Genomic DNA, 19,639 nt, shown 5'->3' on the forward strand with positions numbered 1-19,639 from the left:
TAGTGACGTACCTGTTCAAAATTTGGCCCATTATTCGATTGAGTTGTTTGTTTCCTTATGATTGAGTTTTGAATACAAATTCTTCATCAGGTATACAATTTGCAAATAATTTCTCCTAGTCTGAAACTTGTCTTTTCATTCTCTTAATGTCTTCCATAGAACAAAAGTTTTAAGCTTTGAAGAAATTCGATTAATTTTTCTTTTATATATTGTGGTTTTGATGTTGTAGCTAAGAAATACTTGCCTAAGCCATGTAAAATAGTCCAGGCTATTCTGCTGAAAAGGCCAGATAGAGAAGAGCAGCCTGGAGGATGAGAGACCCCGCTCCAGCCAAACTCCAGAGCCTACCTGCCAGCCATATGAATGTCCACCCACTACCCTGAGTCAAGGCTTCAGATGCAGCCCAGGCTGACAGCTTCACTGAAATCTCATAAGACACCCTGAGCCAGAACCACCCAGCTAAGCTGCTCCTGGATTCCTCAGAAATGATGAGAAAATAAATGTTTGTTGTCTTCAGCTGCTAAATTTCACAGCAATTTGTTACACAGTAATGAAAAATTAATACAACTGCTACCACCTTAGTCCAAAACACCATGAGCGCTCACGTAGGCTACCGAACAATACCTCCTAAAGAGGACTCATGCTTCTCTCGCTCCCTCCAAAACATAATTCTCCATGCCAGAGCCAAAATGATCTCGGAAAAAACAAGAGCAGAGACCACCACTCACAAAGTTAAAATTCTAGAGAGACTTCTAATAAATACTAAGATTAAAAGCCAAACTCCTACTAGGTATATAAGACCATATATTATCTGGGTTTTCAGAAAGGTCTTTCCTGACCATACTATCATAAATATGTCCCTTTCTTTAATACTTTTCTGTTACATTTATTTGATTCATATCTTTCATCATCTGATCTTTTTACATTATACTGCCATTTAAAATCACTTAAAATCTTTAATCAGATTTCATCAAAGATTACCAGACGTATTACATGCCATGATTAGCTTTCTATAAACAACTTTGCTTTCTGTGTACACATCAGTGTCAATGAAATAAAAAATAAAGCCATATATGAGGCAAAGAACTTTATTAACATTGTTTCAAACTTTATTCCCAGCTTTCTTCAGCCTAATCAGTGACAAAGAATGAATTGTGTCTAAGCAAACACTGAAAAGAGCTGCAGTGTCCAAGGGACTTGGCCTTAAAAATATTAGAGATTTAGATTTTATCAGATCCATGAGCAAAATCTTGAAAAGCAGTCATAATATAAAATAGCACCCCCCAGTTACTTCTTCAAGTTTTATCTTCTTCAGAAGTTGGCTCAATTCATTGGTTTGCTTCATTCTTGGAAGCCTCATCAAAATTCTCTACAAGATCTGGAACTTCTTCATCCTCCTCTCTGGTAACAAGTGGTGCTTTTCCATCCACAGATTGTGTGGGCAGAGCTTCAGCCAGTCTTCTTAAACTAGTCAGACTGTCTGCACCAAGTTGGTTTAAGATCCTGGGTAGCATTTCTGTCAGCTGTTTTGTCTCAGCATGGCCTGTAATGGAGAAAGTGTTTGCCGCCAGGGCTTCCCGAACTTTCGGGTTGTGAAAGTGGATTTCCGTTCCTTGGTTTGTGAGCATATTCACTTCTTCAATACTAGAGCTGTTGTTTACCCCTAACTTCTTTAAGGAGAACTGAAGCTTTTTATCATCTGCTGTAGCCACTCTATGAACCACCTTCTTTCAGGGAGCAGTTCCTTTCCTACCAATGCGCACTTGGGCTGGCAGTGTGGTGAGTTTTTCCTGGTTCATGATAGTTTGATCTTGTTGGAGCAGAAATGGGACCATGAGGGGACTAGGGTTCTATTTTTGTTTAATATTCATTTATGTATTTAGGGTCTATCATTCCTAACTAGTATGCAAGATCCATACTTTGTGTTATCACTGTATATTGACAGAGTTATAGCTTTTGATAAATATATAGATACATAGTTGACCCTTGAACAATGTGAGGGCTAGGGGTGCATATGCCCAGCACAGTCAAAAATCCATGTATAACTTTGATTCTCCCAAAACTTAACTATTAATAGCCAACTGTGGACCAGAAGCCTTGTAACATAAACAGCCAACTAACACATACTTTGTACGTTATATGTATTATATACTGTATTCTTACAATAAAGGTAGACAAAAAAAGTTATTAAGAAAATCATAAGGAAGAAAAAATACACTTACAACACTGAACTGTATTTACTGAAAAAAATCCGTGTATAAACAGACCAGTGCAGTTCAAACCATGTTGTTCAATGGTCAAATGTATATGCGTATCTATCTATCTATCTATCTATCTATCTATCTATCTATCTATCCTCTTAGTCCAGTAGTAGTAATGAGAAATAGTAGATGGCTAAGCTTTACAAAGTGTTTTTAAGACTATTCACAAGTTAGGGGCGCCTGGGTGGTTCAGTCGGTTAAGCATCTGACTCTTGATTTCAGCTCAGGTCATGATCTCAGAGTCCTGGGATCATGCCCCACATTGGGCTCCACGCTCAGCAGGAAGTCTGCTTGAGATTTTCTCTCTGCCTCTCCCTTTACTCCTCCTCCTCCGCTCACACTCTCTCTCTCTCAAATAAATAAACAAATCTTTAAAAAAAAAAAAGACTATCCATAAGTTAGATGGCTTGCTTTAATCTTCCTATTCCTCCATTGTGTGTATTAGAGAAAATTAGTAGAAATAGTATAGCATATCAATATTTTTAGGAGCTCATTATAATTTTAGCACATAGACTTCATGTACTTACAATCTAAAATAATCCTTTGACTTTTAGTTTTAGTGCTACATAGAAATTATCTCATTTTTATAAAAGTGGCATTGATTTTGAAAGGCAAAAACTAAGGAGTGGTACTCACAATGGTTCTACTCACTCTATGTAATGTGGATAATGGCAGAAACTCAGAAAGATGTCTGCAAAAACAGAGATAGTTGAAAAGTATTCATAAAGAGAACAAAAGCTAATATTGTTTGGCAAGTTGGAAGATTTTGGTAGTAGCGGTAATGTTTCTATTACTCTTTCTACATTTGTGATCATATTTGGAGCAGAGGTAAAGGATTTATTTCAGAAACTGTGGTCATAAAAGCATTCATGTGCTATTATAGAAATTCAAAATGACAACAGATGACATTTTACATATAGCACATTATGCCAAAAAATATCAGTAAAAAAAATCTCCTTTGATAGAATGAATGATACAGGAAATGCTAAAACTGTAGCCTGTTTATGCTACAGCCTATAGCTGTCAACTTTCAGATGGAAAATGTGTGTGGTCTCTGGTTGAGTGCCTAGATTTTTGCTCTGTCATTTACTATCTATGTGACATTGGATCCATAACTTAACTACTCTGTTTTCTCAGAAAGAGCCTATGAAACTTATCTTTTGCAAGGGGTTATAAGATATTTCCATCCCTCTCCATAGGGCGCTTTCATCCACCACCTGTGTCAGTAGCTCCCACATTCAAAGCCATGTCAATTCATTCACACCTGGCCCTTCACACCCCAGACTGAGCTCATCATTCACAGTCATCCGGGATACCCCAAGCAGCAGAAGGCATCTCATCTTCCCCATTTTCTGGGCTTGAAATCTCTGCCTCTTCTCTCGTGCTCCTATGTTCATTAACTCCTCAGCTCTTGTATCTGAATCTTTCTCTTGATTCTGTGACCACAGTTTAAATGTGCCAGGAGCCCAAGCCCTCCCTTTTCCTGCAAAAACCTAAGTGCATCTCATCAGAAAACTTTTCCTTCTAATCCATTCCACAGGGTATTTAACAATGGAATAATCTATCAACCCCTGTCTTCATCACAGCAAGCCCCCATATAAGTGCCAGAATGTCTCCTGACTGCTAATATTTATAAAATTTCCAGCAGCCCTATGCCTTCAATACTGTCCATTTACTCACTGATTCATCCATTTCCCCAATAACCAGATCAGAAACTATCCATATTGACACAGTCCATAGAGACCAATGGTAGAGATACACATTAAACAAAGCATCACATATATAAATTTATAATTGTGATAAGATCACTAAAGACCAGGTAGATCTATGATACTATGAGGGAGTAACATAGCAAACACAGCAGATCAGGAAAATCTGTGACAAAATGGTGATTGGGGAAATATGTAACAGAAGACAGGAGTTAACTAGGTAAGAAGAGAAAGTGGAAAAGAGACATCCAGCAGAGGAACCTGCATGTGCAAAGGTCCTGTGATCAAGGAAATATGATCCATTAAGGAACTGAGAGAAGGTCCCATGATCAAGAGAGCATGGTCAATTGAAGAACTGAAAAAAGGCTAGATTGGCTGGAGGGTAGACAATCAGGGGCACGGCCAGATGATGCAAGACCCTGCAGGCCATGTTCAGATGACTGATCCCTATCAATATGGCCCAAATTAAAACATCCACCTCAACAAAACTATTGGATTCATCCAATTCATGGAACACAATACTTGATTATGAGCACCCCATGCCCTCAAGGATGACTTTTTCTTTACCTGAATTGATCTTTCTGGGGGAATACTATGAAGAGATGAACACTAGAACCAGATATAGTTCATCCTTGGCACTGTCAACCTATTAAATGCTGGGTGATTTAAGTGAGTTTTCTAACCTCTCTAACTCTTTTCATTATCTGTGAGGATGGGAAGGTGCCTCAGATATTGGATGAGGTAACATATAATTTTCATCCCACAGTAAGTACTTAAGAGATGTAGCTATGGGTAGTTACTCTTTTCCTTCAAAGCACAGCTAAAATTTTCATCATGATAAAAATGTCTTCCCTGAGTAAAATAAAAACCATGAATGACTGTGAAATTTCAGGAAATGATCAGCTGAAATCTCTATAGTGCCAGGCAATGACAAAGGCATCTACTTGAACACAACTGTATAATAGTTCAGAAAGATGTCCACCTTGCAAACTCGTCCATCTACCTCTCTGCTCTTTCCTTCTGCCTCAGTAAATGAAGGCCAACCTCCAACTTCCACAGTGACAAGATCATCAGTAACATCCTCTCCATGCAGGGCTCTGTGGGGGGAGATAAGGAGTTCTCGAAAAGATGCTCAACAAACCCCTGCCTCATTGGCACTTCCTCCTCTGAAGGCCACTCAAATTCTTAATGTGAGCTCTTCCATTGTGCCATCCACTCTTCCAAAGCTTCCTTCCCCAATGCAGGCTCTTCCTTGGATGAGAGAGAGTAAAAGTATTTTTCTTTCTCAACAGCATCATTATTTGATTGATTTTTATTGATGGAATTATTATAACAAAGAGTTGTAGGATGAAAAATCCAACACCTGATATAAAAGTACTTCCTGAATTCTAGGTAACTCCATATCTTTTGTACACAAACATCATTTCACTCTAGGACATCTATCAGTAGACTACATTCTTGGGGAAACCAATGTCCTTACTAAATATGGGCTCTTCTAAAATCATTTTCCAAAGTGGGCTTTGTTCTGGTTACTGTTACTTGGAATAATGAATGAAACTTTAAACACGTGGTTCTGGGGTGCCTGGGTGGCTCAGTCGTTAAGCGTCTGCCTTCATATCAGGTCATGATCCCAGGGTCCTGGGATCGAGCCCCGCATCAAGCTCCCTGCTCCAAGGGGAGCCTGCTTGTATTCCCTCTCTCGCCATCTCTCTCTCTCTGTCAATTAAATAAATAAAATCTTTAAAAAAATAAAATAAAATAAACATGAGGTTCTAATATTAAGTAGGAGTGCTAAGGGTCAGATTCTTATAAAAACAGGAAGTCAGGCTCTTGTTCTCATTCTCTCTCTCTCTCTCTCTCTCTCTCTCTGTCTCTCACACACACACACATACACACACACACATACACTGTTTATGGCATGATTATAGAGTCCAAAAGGCTCCAGTGGCTTCAGTACACTTAGGAGGCTGGGCAGACTGATCAGATATGTAGTACCATGCACTGTTGAATTAATCTGTGTAAAAATAGGCACTCCCACCCACTCACCATGCTGTTTCAGAGCACACTTTGGGAAAACTCACAGAATGAAAATAACATGTCCAGAACACATCAGATTCTACCCTTTACATTAAAAATTTCTCAGAGAACTAAATCATAACCCAATATGCCCATATGAAAACACACACTAAAATAAACTTTATTATCCTTGGTGTTTTGGTGTTTTTATAAGTCTTATAAACCCAACATTGGGAAGATTTTAGTTCTAATTTTTTCCTAAGATGGTAAAGATTCAAGGCCTCCTTATTCACTTATGCAGTCAATTATGGTGAGTCCGTCCCACTAGGAGAGCATAACAATCATTTGGTCAAGATCAGCACTTTCAGGATGTTCTGCTCGGACTTTCTTGGGACTGCCATTCTCATCTTTCCATGGAAGCCAACCGCTATTCAAATCTCAGAATTGCAGATTGACCCACTGGCGGTGTGAGAATCTTAGAAAATTTTTTAGAAATTAGATTTGACTGAATTTCGCTTCAATGTTTCCTTATTTCACATGACCTAATAGCAATATAAGGAAACTGGTGGGCTTGACAGAAAATATTCTTGCTTTCCTAGTGACATGAAGGCAATTTGTTGACTGAGAGAAATTCTAGAAATTGTGTGGCTACCCTTACTACACAGATGCTATATGAGGGTATACAATACAAGTGACTCAATATTCTGTAGTTTTTTAAGAACACTCAAAGCTCTGGGTTGGCTTAGACCCAAATAGATACTATATCCAGTTAATGAAAAGTAAGCAACACAACAGGTTCAAAGAAAGGTCAAGAGACTTACAAAAGCTACAGACTCATTATGTGCTTATTTAGCCAGGAGATTTTAGAGGCATATGAGATAATATGCATTTAAGGACTCTGACTTCCCTATCAGAAGTGTAACACTAATTCATTTTCCCTGTAATAACACAGATTTCTCAGCAGCAATTGAGCTAAACAATAACAATTAAAATCCTCTAATCCTCTAGAAAGCAATGGAAATGCCAAGATTCTAGCAATACAAGAGAGGTCTAGTTTGATTTCTCAAACTTTGTTGGCACTCAAGAAAGTAAACTTTTTCCTTTCATACTTTGGGTTATGGTATTTGCTGCCATGCCAGTGGGAACCGCTTGTACCTTTCCCCATGTATGCACTGGATTTTCACTTTAATCCGCAATTCCTCTTATATTAAACACTCTTCCCACAAAATCTTAGCTGTCAGATCAAGATCTCAAACCCAAGTATCTTCCCTAATCATTATTTTTTGTTTGTAACTGGCTTCTAAATATTTCTCCCTGGGTGGGTTTTAGTTCATTTATTCATTCATTCATCTGTCCATTTAGTCAATAAATATTATAAAGTGCTTTCCGAGAAAGAAAGCCAAGAAAACCAGTTTCCTTTACCTCAAGGAGAGAATGGCAATAAACCACTGCCCTATATGCTGAGAAAGGCAAGCCTGGTATACTGAAGGAGCCCAGAAATGGAACCTATCAGATGTGGACATCAAAGATGCCACCTGGAGGAATGGCATTTGAATTGAGTAGCAGATGGCATTCCAGGCAGAGAGAGCACTATGTTGGAAGTCACAGAGATATAGGACCACACCCTGGTCTGCTCAGGAAGGAGCAATTTGTCCCATGAGGCTAGAGCAAAGAGCAAAGGTGAGATCATGAAGGAAGGACTCTGGGTGCTCTAAGGAATGTCATAGGAAGCTACCTAAAGGACTTTAACCAGGAAAGGATATGATCAGATTTCTAAAGCAGTATGTCCAAAACCTTACACCTTAAATCCCCTCACCCAATTCTCTGCTGTCACAATCTTCACAAATTCAGACTCTTTCTCACAGTTCTCACACCTCTAACTAGGCACAAAATCTTTTAAATAACTGCTGAATCTAAACCTTCTGCTGTACCCTCTTCTGCAGCTGCCATAGGTAAAACTCACATTACATCTTTCCTGGACAATTGCAAGTCTTTGGCGGCAAATACTGTGGACTAGCTCTCAAAAAGCCATTAGCCATCCCTTTTCCCCTTTCTTATCTCCAATTATAGAGGCTGAAAGCTAACCTAAACAGTCTCCCTTATAGCTGGGGGTGCTAACAGAACTTGGCTTTGGCCAACAGAATGTAAGACATATAATGGGACCCCCATGCAAAAGATTTTCTTTAACGATAAAAGGAAATAGACATTTGAAGCACAGAATTTTTTTTAACCTAGCTGCCATCCTACTGCCTGTCTGAGTTTGGTAATGATGCCTAGAGCTCTGGCTAATCTGCTGAGGATAATGGCAAGAAAAGACAGAAATGCCTAGATCATGGCTGACCTCCTTGAATTGTTAAACCAGCACTAGAACTGCTCACCTCCAGACCTCTTGTTATGAGATAATTACATGTCCTTATGGCATAAGCCATTGTTAGTCTGGCTTTTTGCATCTGAACAGATCTTAACTGATATATGTCCTAAACTGGGGATGTCTCCAGTCTTTCCTTATGGTACCCCTCACCTGCCATTACAATTATCCTCCACATCCCGTATCTGATCACATAATTTCCAGTCTGGAAATTTCTAAAGATAAGTCTCTGGCCAAATATCAATGCCCATGCTCCTTACTCACCAAAATCTATTGTCTTGACACATTGAACATCACACCAGTGCCTAGGCACACTGTAGCACTTCGGGTCTCTAACCTTTTGTATTGCTGCCATGGAATGCTTTCCTGCTCAACTCCTCACCTGAAAACCCCACAGAGAGAGTCAATCACATTTTCCCCTGTGCCTGAGAGTTGTGACAGACTATCTTCTCTGGGGAGGAGAAACACATCTTCACCCTTTTAAACTTGACTTGCTTTCACTCATGAAGTCTGGGCAGTTTTAAGAGCTGAGGTATGGTTCCATGCTTTCTCTTTCCTGCCTCTGCAATGTTGAGGCAGGTGTATAGGAGCCAGCCTGGGTCTCTGAGCACAGCTCCCTTAGTGACCTACACTGCACACACAGTATGAGCTAAGATAGAAACCTTGCTGTTTTAAGCCAGGGTGAGCAAATGTTTTCTTTTCTTTTTTTTGAATACATAGTGGGTTATAACTTTCAGTTTATTTATTTTAAGTACTCTCTACACCAACATGGAGCTGAAACTCAGGACCCCGAGATCAAGAGTGGCATGCTCTTCCAACTGAGCCAGACAGGCACCCCAAGGATAAAGTTTTTCTGTAAATGGCCAGATAATAAATAGTTAAGGCTTCAAAAGCCACATGTGATCTTTGTCACATATTCTTCTTTTGTTTTTTTTTTAACAACTATCTAAAAGAATAAAAGCCATCATTAGCTCACAGGACATACAAAAACAGGCCACACCTGGATTTGTCCCACAGGCTATGGTATGCCACTGTTTTAAGCTACTGAAACTTTCAGGTCACTTGTTACTGCAGCATAACCTGACCTACCCCAACTAATATAGTATTTTGCAAAGACAACTTTCTAGTCTTTATCACCCTGTAATACAACTAGAAGCTCCATGAAGATAGTGACTTGTCTTGTTCACTGCCAGATGTAGTAGCTCAGGAGTAAACTGCTGAGTGAAGAACTCCAAGTCTTCCCCCTAAGACTGAGATTTCAAGGGACAGAGGACATGGCTTTCATCTAATATCCACCCCGACATGCCTGGCATATGATGGCATTTGATAAGCACTTGAGTCTTTGATAAATGTTCCACTGAATCAAGTATTTTTCTGTTGTTATTACCAGTAGCAACAGCCAAATATCATTTGAGAAACATGTAGAAATGTGCACAGCCTGTTTGGTTGCAGAATGAACATGTGACCTCTTGAGTCATGCACGAAAGCCCATGTCTGAAATCTATTACCATAGTTGATTGAGTTTTGTTTTTTCCTTTTTCTTTTCTTTTCTTTCTTTCTTTCTTTTTTTTTTTTTTAATTTGGGATCAGGGAGAAAATGGGAGCATGAGAGGCTTACATTAAAATGTGGGTATTTGAAAAGGTCAAGAAATATGAAATGGTGGATCTGCGAGCAAGTTCATTATCAGCATATCCCCTTCTTCAGAGCCATTCTATAATGGGATGGCACAGTGTAGGTCTTACTTGACAGGCAGCAGCACTTAGAGCCGACCTTGACTGTGCTTTGCTTAGCGTGCCACTGAGTCAGGTGCGTGGCATCCGAGGTTGAAAATAAGTGCAGAGGCAAGACCTGGACATGTTTCACAGAACAAGACATTAAAATATACAGTCTTTTAAATGGAAATATACTTAGACATTAAGATTAGATACGATTTGTAAAATCACACATACCTAAATATTAGTATATTAATATAAAGTTAGTACTCTATTCTGCTGCCTCATGAAGGCAAATTCCCAGCTAGTGTGCTTACTATAAATAATTGCACCCCAACCTCAATTTTAAAACATCTAATTCATCTACATTAAGAAAAAGAGAAGAAGAGGGAAATTTTGATTTTTCTAAAGCTTTTTTGTCTGGTTACATTTTCAGTACATTTTGTCTCATGCATCTTAAACATCACTTGTTGATGCCATGTTTCTTTCCTGGGAGTAAAGCCTTCTAGCACAAGAGAAAAATAAAATATGACAAGGCTGCCCCTTTGTGGTGACATGATTTCACATACACTGCACCTATTTTTATAGGCTCTATGAATTGCAGTTTTGTTTCAACCTCCCAAAATATGGGTATCTTCTACATTTGGTTTCAAATTAATGCTATAAGATTTTAATTTAACCATACCTGTCATAAAAATAAAAGTCTCTAAGTCCACATTTATACCAATAGTGATAGACACTGAAAAATATTTTCATCACTATTACATTTAAAATATCTTTAAAATACTGATATCAAGTCTCTTTGGATTATCTTTGGTCATAAAATCATTTTACACTCATTGAAAATGACAATAGCACATCGACATCCTGTCCATGTAATTGCTTTAATGGAAAGAAACAAGATTAGGATAAGATTCTGTTCTGAGGTATATCACTGATTCTTTATCTGAAACTAGAAAAATATTGCCTCATTTAATGCTAAAAAGTTTTGAAAGTTGAATATAATTTTTAGGTGAATAACACTTAAGTCTAATAAATATTAATAAGAAAAAGCTTGGGCAGAATGGTGATGAGGAGCAGGAAAGAGAAAAGCAAAATAAAAGTTTATTTATCCTTGTAAACAAAATAACTTTTTTTCTAGAGAGTCTTTTACAATTTGGAGCGCTGGGTGTTATACGAAAACAATGAATCATGGATCACTACATCAAAAACTAATGATGTAATGTGTGGTGACTGACATAACATAATAAAATAAAATTTAAAAAAAAAAGAAAAAAATATACATTTTTTTAAGTTAGAGAGTAAAGATGAAAGTGGAATATTTTGCCATATATAATATATAGACTTAATAATGTAACTGGCCTGCCCATTTGGGTTTAAAAGGTAGATTGATCAGGACACCTGGGTGGCTCAGTCAGCTGTTGGCTCAGGTCATGACCTCAGGGTCCTGGGACTGAGTCCCACATCGGGCTCCTTGCTCAGCGGGGAGCCTGCTTCTCCCTTTGCCTGCCGCTCCCCCTGCTTGTGCTCTCTCTGACAAATAAATAAAATCTTTAAAAAAAAAAAAAGGTAGATTGATCACATGTGTGTATGTCTTCTAGCTCTCAAAATCTTGCTAAAATGAAGGGAAATCAATTTTCTATATAAATTACTAACTTACAAGGACAATGAGAATGGGCTTAGTGACAACAGAGGATAAGATATTCCAATGAATTTTTGTAAGATGGAACATAGTTGGAGAATGTACGGAACAGAAGTCCCAAACCACGAGTCTGAGAATAAAAGGGCCAAAAGGGAGCCCATTCACCCTGCAGAGCCCAGTGTGCCACACAAGGATAAGTGAAGTTAAAAGAAGCTCAAAAGACAGAGTTAAGATCAAGTCCACAGGTCCCTCCCCACATTCACATATGACACTCCTCGGTAATTGAGTTCCCCCTGCCACTAGCAGAAAAAGAGAAATTTATTTTCCAGAGAAACTGACTGAACCAGAAAGAAACAAAGCAGAGTGTGGGTGAACCCATGGGAATTCAGGGAAAACCTATCAACTGAGCATAACTAACTACCTGAGGCCCCTTTTTCCACACCACTCCCCAAATGACAGCAACAAATAGACTTTGCCTCAGTCAAGATACTGGAGATGCATTCTCTGGAAAAAGTTTAGGTAAAATCTTTGGAGGTTTCCAAAGAAAAATGTCATTGTGCTCTAATGAAGTTTACAGATGGCAGCCTTAGCTGGAACCCACAGAGCTTCCAACAGCTTATTTAGTGTCTTTGTCAGCCCAGGACCAATAGACATTTGAGAAAAGTCTCCATTAGGAAAGAGAGATTGGCGGAGGGTGGGAGGGTGGGGGGGATGGGGGATGGAACCAGAAGATACAGAAACAATGCAGGGAGCTGAAAAGAAAAGTCTACATTACCTTGAGAGAGAATAAAATCAGGATTCCATGAAAATGAAATAAAGAACAAGATAAAAGGGGAAATTAAAAAATGTGAAAATCAAAATTAAACATTCAATAGAAGCACTAGAAAATTAAGTTGAAGAAATAACGGAAGTAGAACAAAGAGACAGAGCTGAAAACTAAGAGAATAATTATTTTTAAATTAGGATATTATTTAGCATATAGATCCAAGACTAATGGGAATTCTAGAAAGTAAAGAAGGGAGAAAAATAATGAAGAAATAAGGCAGGAAAATTTCCCAAGACTGAAGTTTTAGCCTCCAGTATTGAAGTACACACCTAGTTCCAAATACACTGAATGAAGAGACCCACCCAAAGCTGTAGATGAAGAGAACCTAAAATTTTCTAGATAAATAAAAGAGCTCATATATCAAGTAATGGGAATCAAAATAGCATTGGCTTTCCAAACAGCAAAACGGGATACCAAAAGACTGAAGTAATGCCTTCAAATTTGAAAGGATAATGACTTTTATCTGAGAATACTACACCCACCCAATAGAGTACGAAGTTTCCTATAAATATTTTGTGACACACAAGCACCCAAAAATTTTAAGATCCAGAACATTCTTTTTAAGGAAAGTACTAGAAGATACACTTCAGCACAGCAGGAGAGTTAAAAAAGAAGAGTGTGTAAGTGATGAATCACTGGGGCACCTGGGTGACTCAGTCGTTAAACGTCTGCCTTCGGCTCAGGTCATGGTCCCAGGGTCCTGGGATCCAGCCCCGCATCGGGCTCCCTGCTCCGCGGATACCCTGCTTCTCCCTCTCCCACTCCCCCTGTTGGTGTTCCCTCTCTCGCTGTGTCTCTCTCTGTCAAATACATAAATAAAATCTTTAAAAAAAATAAATAAATTCTATACCTGAAACTAACATTACACTGTATGTTAACTAACTGGAATTTAAATGAAAACTAGGAAGGAAGGAAGGAAGGAAGAAAGGGAGGGAGGGAGGAGGAGGAGGAGAAGGAGGAAGAGAGGGGGAGGGAGGAAGAAAGAACGAAGGAACAAAAGAAAGAAAAAGGGAAAAAGAAAGGAAGAAAGAGAGAAGGGAAGGAAGGAAAAAGAAGGAAAAAAAGAAAGAAAAAAAAAAGAAAGGGGAAATCACAGAACATAAGAAAGACTCCAGTTAGAAAAGAAGCAAATGTAAGTTCCAGGACAATGGCCGTGCAGCAGACCTAAATTAAAATCCAGTCTACATTGCAGCATGCAGCTGGATGTCCAGGAAAACAAAATTGAAAGTAACCTCCATGTTTGACCACATGGAAATGTACAGAGAGGGCTTTTATAATCTTTTTGGAAGACTTGGGAAGAAGAAATGATACCTACATAGAAAGTTAAGAAAACAAACAAAAAAGAAGGCAATTATTAGCTCCAAGAAAAATAGAAAGGTCTACGAGAAAGGAAAGGTGATCAACACTGAACAAGAATTATACAGTAATAATAATGTAAACATTAAATATTGATTTAACCCCAAACTGTATGATAACTATACTGGCAGGATGGTAGATGGGGAAGAAGAAAAAATAAGAAAACTAAATCCTCAACTATCACAATGGAAAGTCAAATGCCAGAAGAAGCTAAAGAGAATTAAATTTTTCAGAAAACAGAGAACTGGGGATTACAAAGAGGTAAGTGTTTCTTTACAAGATTTTTAGCACTATTTTATTTTGTAAACTATTTTGATATGCAGTACTGATTACAGAAGATAAATATAAAATTTAATAAGCTTAGATAGAAAAGAAATCAAACTACTACAATAAAAGATTAACCTCACTGTTTTAAATGTAGCCAAGGAAATGATTACAGCTGATCTTAGTAAGAAAATAAAATGCAAGGTTAGCTATTACTCAGAAATGTGGCCTGAATAGCCATCAAAGGCATCATATACCAACACAAAACAAATCTGTTCATTCCTATTTAATAATATATAGGTGTAATAAATTTGATTTCTATGAATTCTCATTAACTTATAAATTAAAATACCTATAGGTATATAAATAGGAAAAATTCTTAAGGAAACACAAGTCTAATTTATAAAAAAGAAAAAAATGAAAGCTTATGGCAAACAAAATTATAATTAATTTCAAATGATCAAGCAAATGTGTGTCTAAGGTGAAGATTCACAATTATTTGGTCTCATTTTGTATTTCACAAAGCACTGGCCTGGAAATATTTCCAAGTAACTTTGCATTGGAAGTTATCTATAGAGTTCCTGTTTGGGGCTGCTTTTTATATTTTAAACTAATATAGGATGCTCTTAGAAAAATCTGGACAGTAAGTCTAATTGTTGTTACTGAGGACACGTGGTGATGATAAAGGTGCACATTTGGAATTGCCTTTATGAAGAATTAGATTCTACTAAAACGAAGAGAATCAGCCTTAAAATGTTATCATGTGTCTCTCACATCAATAACATTTAGGGAAGTGGTCTCCAAAGCAAAATGCCTAAGGCAATCCACTAGAGGGCAGGAAAAAGTATTGAAACCTTTATTTTGATTTTTTAGTGCATCCCTTTATATTTTATTTGTAGACTTTATGTACTTTATATTGAATAATTGTACAGTGATATAAGTATAGAATTTATAAGTAAGCATATATACATTGGCAGTATATTACAAAAAATATTTTACTGATGGAATGTCATGAGCAAAAAAAATTTAGAGACTACTGATTTAGATATGTATATCCCTACTTATAGTTGGTGAACGATTAATAGTCCATGAGAGTAACACAAGTGTTGATGAGTGAAGAGGAAGAACAGGAGAATGCAAATTATCAATCTAGGTTAAAAAGTTAATTTTAAGTTATGATCAAGAATTATACAATTGTGGGGAAAAAATTAACCTCCTCACTTATAAAATTTTAGCCAACATTAGGCCTACCTGTATCAGTTGAAAATATTTTGATAAAAACTGATGCTAAAATATACAAATGCCTAGATTTTTTCATAGCCCTTGATATGTATACTTGTCACCCATATGGTACAGACTATATTAAAATAGTTCAAAACAATGTGCCTATGTGGTAGTCATAAAAGCTTTTGCTGATGAGGTAGTGTTCTATAGAGAGAAAAAAACCTAGCAATCATTGAATTGGGAATTAAATACTTAAACATCCGAACAGTACATTCTCTCATATGGGCAAAATACAACTCAATCAAGAACTACACTAGTGACTGTCCAATACAGTAGCCACTAGTCACATAGGGATGTTTACTTCATTAAAATTTGATAGAATTTAAGATTCACATCCTCATACTGTTTTCCAGAGTGGCTGCACCAGCTTGCATTCCCACCAACAGTGGAGGAGAGACCCCCTTCTCCACATCCTCACCAACATCTGTCGTTTCCTGACTTGTTAATTTTAGCCATTCTGACTGGTGTGAGGTGGTGTCTCATTGAGGCTTTGATTTGTATTTCCCTGATGCCGAGTGATGTTGAGCACTTTTTCATGTGTCTGTTGGCCATTTGGATGTCTTCTTTGGAAAAATGTCTGTTCATGTCTTCTGCCCATTTCTTGGTTGGGTCATTTGTTCTTTGGGTGTTGAGTTTGATAAGTTCTTTATAGATTTTGGATACTAGTCCTTATCTGATAATGTCATTTGCAAATACCTTCTCCCATTCTGTCGGTTATCTTTTGGTTTTGTGGACTGTTTCCTTTGCTGTGCAAAAGCTTTTTATCTTGATGAAGTCCCAATAGTTCATTTTTGCCCTGGCTTCCCTTGCCTTTGGCGATGTTTCTAGGAAGAAGTTGCTGTGGCTGAGGTCGAAGAGGTTGCTGCCTGTGTTCTCCTTAAGGATTTTGATGGACTCCTGTCTCACATTGAGGTCTTTCATCCATTTTGAGTCTGTTTTGGTGTGTGGTGTAAGGAAATGGTCCAGTTTCATTCTTCTGCATGTGGCTGTCCAATTTTCCCAACACCATTTTTGAAGAGACCGTCTTTTTGCCATTGGACATTCTTTCCTGCTTTGTCAAAGATTAGTTGACCATAGAATTGCAGGTCCATTTCTGGGCTCTCTATTCTGTTCCATTGATCTATGTGTCTGTTTTTGTGCCAGTACCAAACTGTCTTGATGATGACAGCTTTGTAATAGAGCTTGAAGTCCGGAATTGTGATGCCACCAGCTTTGCTTTTCTTTTTCAACATTCCTCTGGCTATTTAGAGTCTTTTCTGGTTCCATAAAAATTTTAGGATTATTTGTTCCATTTCTTTGAAAAAAGTGGATGGTATTTTGATAGGGATTGCTTAAATCTGTATATTGCTCTAAGTAGCATAGACATTTTCACAATATTTGTTCTTCCAATCCATGAGCATGGAACATTTCTCCATTTTTTTGTGTCTTCCTCAATTTCTCGCATGAGTATTCTATAGTTTTCTGAGTACTGATTCTTTGCCTCTTTGGTTAGATTTATTCCTAGGTATCTTATGGTTTTGGGTGCAATGAGTTGAAAACAGAGCTACCCTATAACCCAGCAATTGCACTACTGGGTATTTACCCCAAAGATACAAATGTAGTGATCAGAAGGGGCATATGCACCCCAATGTTTATAGCAGCAATGTCCATAATAGCCAAACTATGGAAAGAGCCTAGATGTCCATCAACAGATGAATGGATAAAGAAGATGTGGTGTGTATATATATATATATATATATATATATATATATATATATATACACAATGGAATATTATGCAGCCATCAAAAAAATGAAATCTTGCCATTTGCAACTATGTGGATGGAACTAGAGGGTATTATGCTAAATGAAATAAATCAATCAGAGAAAGACAAGTATTATATGATCTCATTGATATGAGGAATTTGAGAAACAAGACAGAGAATCAGAGGGGAAGGGAGGGAAAAATGAAACAAGATGAAACCAGAGAGGGGGACAAACCATAAGAGACTCTTAATCTCAGGAAACAAACTGAGGGTTGCTGGAGTGGAGGGAGTGGGAGGGTTGGGGTGGCTGGGTGATGGACACTGGGGAGGGTATGTACTATGGTGAGCACTGTGAATTGTGTAAGACTGATGAATCACAGACCTGTACCCCTGAAACAAATAATACATCATATGTTAATTAAAAAATTAAAAAAAAAAAAAGATTCACATCCTCAGTCACACTAGCCACATTTCAAGAGCCCAAGAGCCACATATTGGACAATGCAGATACAGAACATTCCCTTGAGCACAGAAACTTCTATTGAACAACTCTGCTCTTGTATAATATTCAGGAATTCCTAAATTAAAAATTTTGAGATTCTTATACTTACTAACTGTTACTTTGTCCTTATCCCCCAACATAATGTTGTTTGGTGTCAGATCTCTATGCACAATCCTCTTCTCCTTGTGTAAGTACCGAAGAGCTAAGCACAGCTTGAAAGAGCAAATAAAAAACAAATTTTATTTCCCCCAATATACATATCACCACTGATGACCACCATACACATCTCTAAGAAATCAGCTCAGAAATTTTCTGTTTGGTAAAAAAAAAAAAAAAAAAAAAAAAAAAATTAATGAAAACAAAAGTGTACCTGTATAAATATTTTCCATAGTCTTTCTTCAACAAAATGATGTTGTTTTTCCTTCAAAGAACTGAAATGCTCTCCAAGAGGGACCCCTTCTATAAGCTCCATAACTATATACAACCTATCATCTATAAGAAAACAAGGAAGAGATAATAGAAATTTAAATTCAATATATTTAGAAAAAAAACTTATGAATTAGAATCCGAGCTTCCCAACGTGTGTGCAGGGCACAGCACTAAAGAATTAGAGATGTGCTAAGATATGGATCCAGTCAGTCCTGGAGACAGTGGAAGCGAGGGGCTCTTGGGGATCCTGGAGCCCAGCAACAATCCCTTTCGGTTATGGACTACCTCCTAGCATAAGTTTATGCTGGCAAACATTATCATTTTCTCTGTACACCAAGATGGGAACAGTTGGGAGTGGCCAAAGAGAACAAGTAAATGATGCCAAGTCATGGAGCATTTCCTGAAGAACATGTAAATCCACCTTTCTTATCAGTAGTTTAAAATTTACCCTTAAATCATGTCAGAAATTCAGAAAATTGCATTTTAAACTATTGTTTGATAGTTTCATAGATGAACCTCACAGAATTTTAAAATGGAATCATGCCATGGCCTTGCAATGGCACAGCTGAGAAGACAACCTGTGCAGAAATTTCTGTCATGCCCCTCTATAGCAGAGAAAGCTGGACTTTACTGGTTTTATCTTATGGGTACTGGGAATCTCATAACTGATTGCATTCATCTCTTTGCTTTGGATATCAAGAAACAAAGTAAATTCTACTTTCTCCTCCAAAGCCAATATGAAACTATTAATGATGATATGTGATATGTATCTTTTGTGATGTTCTGGATGTATATAAAATATGTATGTACATAATATTTACAAAAATGAAATATTTACTATACATGTTCTGCCACTTATACTTTTTCATTCAGCAGGCTGCCCTAACAGTACACACAGATCCATGCCATTCTTTCTGCTGGCTGCATAGTATTACACAACACAGATAGATCATTATTTATTCACCTAAAGATAGACATTCATATTATTTTCAATTGTTTATTATCCCAAGAAATACTCAGTATATATACTAATCTTACTCCTAGCTTAATTTTTTCCTTTCTTATATTAATTGATTTCTTCTTTTTTTGATTGAAGCATAATTAACATACTGTATTATATTAGTTTCAGGTGTTCGGTATAGTGATTTAACAATTCTATGCGATACTTAGTGCTCATCACAGTAAGTGTACTCTTAATCCCATAATTCCCTAATTCCAATTTCACATAATTCCCTAATCTATGTTTATCATATTTTAGGTATTTTTGAGTCACTTCCAATTCTTTTTGGAAGATGTCAGGTTATAAAAGTTTTGTTTTTAAATTAGCCTAAGTTGTGTCACTTCCGTAGTGCAAGTCAGAAGCCAATCTTGATCTCTAATGGGATATGCACTAAATTATAAGAATTTATTCTACTATCAAGAATTCTAATATCAAGGGAGCAGGATTTACTGGAGTTTCAGCACTGGGTTCCTCTGAGTCAGCTAGGGGAAGGGAAATGGATAAAATCATAAATTGCCACAGTAC

At 37.4% G+C, this 19,639-nt stretch overlaps 1 protein-coding gene and 1 pseudogene across 9 annotated transcripts in view; both read right to left on the minus strand.

Annotated features, from left to right (window-relative positions):
• Positions 1–19,639, minus strand: part of NEK10 (NIMA related kinase 10) — a 248,908-nt gene that overhangs the window by 161,080 nt on the left and 68,189 nt on the right. For all 9 annotated transcript variants that reach the window (XR_012380845.1, XM_073900999.1, XM_025883157.2 and 6 more), the window contains exons 21-22: positions 18,056–18,177; positions 17,795–17,897 (exon numbers count right to left, since the gene is read on the minus strand). Coding sequence is in view for 8 of the 9 variants with exons in the window: in XM_073900999.1 (XP_073757100.1) it covers positions 17,795–17,897; positions 18,056–18,177 (225 nt within the window). In the remaining variant the exon portion in view is untranslated. The remainder of the gene's footprint in view (positions 1–17,794; positions 17,898–18,055; positions 18,178–19,639) is intronic.
• LOC112823548 (transcription factor BTF3 pseudogene) lies at positions 1,211–1,799 on the minus strand (annotated as a pseudogene).

This window comes from Callorhinus ursinus, unplaced genomic scaffold (genome assembly GCF_003265705.2).
Source record: "Callorhinus ursinus isolate GAN/ISIS: 27379988/994484 unplaced genomic scaffold, GSC_fseal_2.0 scaffold1, whole genome shotgun sequence".
Classification (NCBI taxonomy): domain Eukaryota; kingdom Metazoa; phylum Chordata; class Mammalia; order Carnivora; family Otariidae; genus Callorhinus; species Callorhinus ursinus.